At 25.0% G+C, this 6,967-nt stretch overlaps 1 protein-coding gene across 2 annotated transcripts in view; it reads left to right on the top strand.

The window, feature by feature from the left end:
* The window catches only part of LOC129619392 (mucin-2), a 101,234-nt gene extending 97,747 nt beyond the window's left edge, over window positions 1-3,487 (top strand). For both annotated transcript variants that reach the window (XM_055534645.1, XM_055534646.1), the window contains exons 7-8: window positions 459-1,542; window positions 1,658-3,487. In XM_055534645.1, coding sequence (XP_055390620.1) covers window positions 459-1,542; window positions 1,658-3,111 — 2,538 coding nt within the window. In that variant the 3' untranslated portion in view covers window positions 3,112-3,487. The remainder of the gene's footprint in view (window positions 1-458; window positions 1,543-1,657) is intronic.
* The last annotated feature ends 3,480 nt before the right edge of the window (window positions 3,488-6,967 follow it).

The raw sequence follows: 6,967 nt of genomic DNA on the forward strand, positions 1-6,967 counted from the left end.
ACGCGGTTGAGTCTGTCTATGTGGAAATAATACAAGCATACTAATAATGTCACTAAATTAAAAGTGAAAACAAAACCAACATTATCAACTTCATTATTTATTCAAATCATGAAATTTTCCTTTTCAAAAAATATGCTTGATGTTTCCATTCTCTTCCATATATATTTACAATCTGATTTGTTAAACTAATAGCTCTCTATTAATTTAACAAAGTCCCAAAATATACCAAGCAAACCCAAGTTTAATAATGACAAAAAACATACAATAGAAGCATAGATAATACAAATTTTACTTCATAACGGTACCATTATATTTTTCTATTTCTTTTATTTTCTTTCTTTCCATCTATTTTTTCAAAAAAATTATTCATAAAAAATTTTGTGGACATCTTATTTCACTGATAACATGAACAATTTCAAAATAACCTTATTATTGTGGTGGTAAAAAAAAAAACACAGGATCTAGATAAAATTATTAACAACCTGATTTGCAAAAATGAAAAAATTCAACAAGAAATCCAACAAATTTTCAGTCATGAACGACAAAACTTAGTTATTAACTCAGATCTATTAGACAGTCATAAGAAGTCAATTGAAATCATTAAAAATGCTCAAACTGATAACAATGAAGACAATAATATAAGTGTACAGAATAATAATGGTTTTCATCCGATGGAGAAAATTTCCGAACAAGAAACTGAAAATCCTGTTCAAAAATTAATTGAGCAATTTGATGTTGAAGAATTAATGCAAGCTGATCAGCCACAAGAACAAACACAAAAACAAGAAACTCAGCAAACTTCTACACCATCTGAGGAAATAATTCCATCAACAGGTGCCACGATTAATCAGAAAACACTTAAACGACAAAATAAAAAAGTAAGATCTGGTGATAAAAAATTAAATAAGAAATTACCAAATGGACAGAAGAAAGAGCAACGTGGTAAAAATATAGCTATTGAAGATATGATGATGGGTGATCAACCAATTTTAGGATTTGGAGATGATGATCTTAATGAGATTCAAGAACCTCTTCCACATACAAAAAAAATGTTACCACAAGATTTAAAACATGAAGATGATAATTTAGCTAAAGATAAGGACTTGAATAAAGCAATGAAGGAAAAAATTCCCGATAAAATAATGTTAACAACTACAACAATGCAGTCAAATATTGTTGCTGGTACGACACATTTAGTTGCGCATGAAAAAGAAATGGAATCAATTACTATTGATAATACAGATGATGAAACTGTAACAGGAACTACAACATTACCTGTAATAGCCACTGATGATATAGTTGATGATGTTAGTCGCTCAAACGGAATCATTTCAACAACAAATCCACTTGCAGGTGAAGAAAATTTAAATACTGCATCGGGAATATCATCTGACGGTACAATTAGTTCATTACCAAATGAAGCATCAATATCTATAACAACAAGTGAATCGGAGTCCCTACCATCCAGTACCTTAACAGCTTATACAAATTTACCTGATTCAACTACGACAACGGCTACAATATCGTCATCTCACGTAACAAGTAAGAGTTTTTTGTCAACGATCTTATTCCTATGATTTTCAATTTAATATTCTTACATTTTATCAAGAATTTTCTAAATAAATTTTTAAACAGTCTAATTTATTTATTTTATTAGTCACAACATTATCGCCAGGTGAAACTAAGTCAACACCAGCTGTTACAATTGGTCATCCAATGCACCCACAACAACCACGTAGCAATATAATATCAGAAGAAACTGCTCATCAACATATTAAAGAAACTAATGATAATCACTTTATACCCCCAATGCTTATGGTTAAATCTCACTATCAATCACCAAAATCGGCTTTGGGACACAACAACGAACATCAATTAGATTTGCAGATTGTCAGAAAGAAAACGACACCAACTGATTCAAATACAACTTCTTTGACTTCATCGAATGACGAAGTCAATCATTCAGGGTCCGAATCAAACAGTATTACCACGACTACAATTAAATCAATGACACCTATTGTAAATGATGTTAATCACCACACTACAACGTTAGCTAGTTCAAAAGTATTAGTATCTGACTCCAAACAAAATAAACCTGACGAAGTAAATTTCGACCAATCTACGGCAACACAGGTTGCTGGTGAAAAATTACCATTAACAACATTACCAGAATCAGAAGTTTTGGAACAAACAGTTTCGACGGTCACAAGTTTAACCTCAAAAGATATCTCAGAAGCGAAATCAGTAACAGATAAAGACATTTCTGAATCACAACAAATTACACCAACAGCTACTATTATACCAAATCAAGTTGTTGAAATAAAATTATCGAATGATGGAAGTACAGAAAATCCCAGAAGAATTTCGATTACAACAAAACCAATAACATTAATGTCATCAGAAATTGATATAGATTCGCAAAATAAACCATCCACTGATGAAATTCCAAAACTATTACCAACTGTAGATATGGCACCACTTACCGCAACTGAATACTCAAATAATAAAGAAAGTGGAATTCATTTTACTTCAGAATCTGAAAATTTACCGAATGCAGAATCTCTTAAATTGTCATCTTTCGTTCCATCTCTCGCTGAATCAAATATTCAAAAAGCCGAACTACCAACAACAGTTGATGAAACATTATTTGGAACACCAACACAAGATATTAATAAAAATTTAAATGAGCTTTCAACAACAGCCGCACTTATTAATTCCGTATCTGATAAAAGTATATCAGCATTGGGCGAAACTAATAATAATTCTACATCTTCTTCCGAAATGGGTGATTTAAATAGATCGAAACAAATTAATAATGAAAATCTTTATATAACATCAACTAGGGCTACAACAACAATTAAAACTTTATTACCCACAAAGAAAACTTCAATGTTAAAAAAACATAATTTGAAAAAGGCAACAGCATCATCGTCGTCGTCATCAGATACAACTGGAACAATATCGTCATCATCATCAATAGAAGAGGGTTCAGTAGGACATCATGATGTTTATACTTCAGATGAAGGAAGTTTTGAACAGCATAAACCAAATCGAAAACGTATTTTAACTAAACCAGAAACTCAAAGTTATTTGAAAAAGATTCTTGGTTAAAAATAAAATTTTTATTTTTGTTAGTTTTTTATAAATAAGATTTTAATTTTTATTTGAAAAATATTTATTGCATTCGCAATTCAACTGATTTTTGGAAACGATAAAGATGAAAAAAACATTTAATCTTAATAACAAATTCGAATTCGATTCAGCTGGCTTAGCAATACTTGAAATTCTTACAATTATTTCAATTTTAATTAATTTACTGCATACAGCCACAGAGGAATGCAGGAATTGAAAATTATTAATATTTTTACTCAATTTCTCACCGCAAGCTCAATGTAATGATTGTCAATGTAAACAATATTGCCAATTGTACTATAATTTTTATTCAACTTTATTACCAGAATCAAAAATCAAAAGATTTTTAATGAAGTAATTTGTAAAACAAACTCAGAAAATTCATAACATTTCTAGCATATTGCCAGAATGCATCAGATTTTTTTGGCATATTTCTGGTGTCGTTGTTGAGTACAGGTTACTTGTAATTGTTTTTATATTTTATAATGCAAAATAATTACCAAATTACTGATTTATTAAATTATTCTTTATTTAAAATTAAATTATTACCGAAATTATAATTGATTTGTAACTTATTCGAATTTAATTAACAATTTTAATGAAAAACATAAATTTATAAATTTAATCAAATTTTCTTCAAAAAATTTTCAATAACAATAGAACATTTTTTTGTATTGCTGCTTTCTAAAGTTCACGATCCAAAAATAGTTCATAAATATTATTATAATATACAGAGTAATAACAAAATAAAGCTATTAATGCAATTAATATTTAAAAATAAAAAAAAATCAAAAATAATTTTAATAATTTTGTTCTTTTTCTTTGAAATCATTGTTATTGCAAATAAAATGATTTCAACAACATTTTCTGTTAAAACAATAATTAATAACATTTATTATAACATTTTCACAATGTTATAAAATTTTACACTGTAATTTTTATAATAACTCTGTATTAATAAAAAAAAAATTAATGTAATGATTAAAAGTAAGAGAAAGAAATTAAAAAAAAAAAATACCATAAAATTAAAAATTTTAGTAAAAGACGTGTTAAAAATTTAATCGTGTATAAACGTACAAAAATGACAACTTCTGAAAATTAAAAAAAAAAATAATAATAATGAAAAATGTAAATGTCACAAGTTACAAAAAAAAAACAAAATATCACAAAAATCAAAGCTTCAGAAACACAAAATAATTAAGTAATTTATACAATATTATTAATGAAAATAAATTAATAAAAAATAGAGTTTAAAAAATAATATTAATAAATTTAAAATAAACATATAGAATAAAAAACAAAAAACACACTTTAATTAAATATTTGCAAAAAAAAAAATATAAACAACATTTAATTAAATTTAATTAAATAATAAAAAAATTATTCGATGCCAAAAAAATGAAAACAATTTTAAAATTAATTTAAAAATTAAAATAAAATTAAAATCAACAAAACAAAAAAAATGTATAATAAACACACACATTATTATTATAATTATTATTACAATTATTATGAAAGAAAATTATAAAAGCAGAAACGTAAATTTATATTTTAAGATTTAATATTAAAAAAAAAGAAAACAAAGTTTTAAATAATTAATGAAGAAAATCCAAAAAAAAAAATGAATAATTGTCAAAAAAACACATAACAATTTAATTATAGTAATAAAATTATATACATACATACATTATATAAAAAAAAATTACACATTCAAAGAAAACAAATTAAGAAAAATCTATAAAAATCCTGAAAATTTTCTAAAAATTTCTAGGAATTTCAAAATCAATAAAATATTTATTATATAATAGTCATTTTAACTTTGACAATTATAGTTTTCTGTGATTTATAAAACTTATTTTTAAATATATTTTATAATTTAATTTAATATTATATTCCAAAATAATTATAATTTATTTAATAATTTTAAATTAAAACACAAAAATCAACAACACTTTTCAAATATATTTTCTAATTCTCTACTCTATATAAAAAATATAAATAATTTAAAGTGTCGCAACAATATGGCAACACTATTGTAAGTTTGCATATTAAAACATTATTTTTATGTTTCATGTCAAAATAACACTCAATAAATGACTTAATAAATGAGAATTTAAGAGAAGATATTAAATGAACAAGAGAACGTTCAAATTCAAAATCAGACAGTAAGTGGTAAATAAAATCAATTTGTATAGCAATTACTATTGACAGAATTTTTTTACAACACTGAAAAAAATCTACATTTTTTAATATTTTCTCTGAGATTAGCAACATTCAAATTAAATATTCACAATGAAAATATCGAAAATTGTTCGAAATATTAATAAAAACGAGATAACAATGTATAAAAATAATTACAAATAATTTGAAAATTTAAACTTAAATGTTTAAAATGAAAAATATAATATGTAAAGTAGAGAATAAATATTGTCAATCAAAAAAATTTTACATAAGAATAACATATTATATAAATTGAGAACAATTGAAAAATTTTTAACAATAAAAATATTATTTGTAACAAATCAAAAAATCAAGGGTATTAACAATAATCTATATAAATATAAAATGATAATATTTGTATACATACCCTTATATATTTGACATTGCACATAACCATAAACATTTATTAAATTTAATTATAAAAGGAAAAAAATTAATAAATAAATAATTTAAAACAAGGAGAACTTTTAGTTATTTTTAAAAAGAAATGAAAAAAAAAAATTTTATTATTAAAAATAAATAGAAACCAAAAAAAAAAATTTTGTGCCGTTTTATTAAATTTTATGATTTTACTTTAAAATTTTTCCATTACAGAGGAATGAGCATGGAATGCCATTGCGAATAAGATCTTCCTTCTTACAACTGGAAATTTCTTATTAAACAACGATTCACAATACAGGGCGTTTTGCATAAGATTACAAATAACTTCAAAAAAGATTCTTTGATCAATTTCCAGCAAAAAATTGTATGAGTTTGGAGTGTGGGGGGGGGTGATATATTCTCGTATGAAATATGCATTTTTCCCATGTTTTTGAGCACATTTAACACTTTTTACTGGAAAAACTATGATAGATAGAGAAAAATGTAATATGGCTTAACTTTTAGTTCGTAGCGCTTTAAAAAAAATTATAATAACAAAAATTTTCGAGAAATTTCGAGTTTTGTGAAAAAAATTTCAGGACAAAAATTCTGACTTTGACAAACTGTATCTCGAAAATTATAGTTCACACCAAAACTGTAAGACCAAAAGTAAAAAACAATCAATCGCCTGTAAAACAAGCTCCGAATGATAACCTTATTTTGTATCGCATTCGAAGTTATGAGCATTAATGCATATGCAGAAAAAGCCCGTACCTTTTTTTCAACAGAATGTAGCTCAAAAATAAGTATACTTGCACCATCCCGCCCCTCCCCCCCCCCCCCCTCCTCCTGTAATAAATAACAAATTTAAAATAGATGTTGCTTCCTAGCCGCTTTTGTTTTTTACAACAAAAATTAAATTACTTGTGAACAATTAGAAATAAAATTAAATAAAATTTTATTTATTTTTATTTTCCAAATTTAAATAAAATGTTCCCATTTTTTTTTTATATAATTTTTTCAATACCAAATTTTGACCTCAAATAATAATTAATGCTCTCATTTAATTTGCATTTTTTTTCTCAGTTCGCGCCGCATTTCCGCAATTTACGACATACACTGACTATCATTTTGTGTAATTAATCATTTTATAAAATTTTATTGCAAATCAAATTAAGGCGATTCTCTCTCTATATACAACATGCATATAAAATGTTAAAAAAAAAATTGCATTACAAATATTTTTTATGAAGCT

This window comes from Condylostylus longicornis, unplaced genomic scaffold (assembly GCF_029603195.1).
Source record: "Condylostylus longicornis isolate FDR11 unplaced genomic scaffold, ASM2960319v2 ptg000013l, whole genome shotgun sequence".
Taxonomy (NCBI): domain Eukaryota; kingdom Metazoa; phylum Arthropoda; class Insecta; order Diptera; family Dolichopodidae; genus Condylostylus; species Condylostylus longicornis.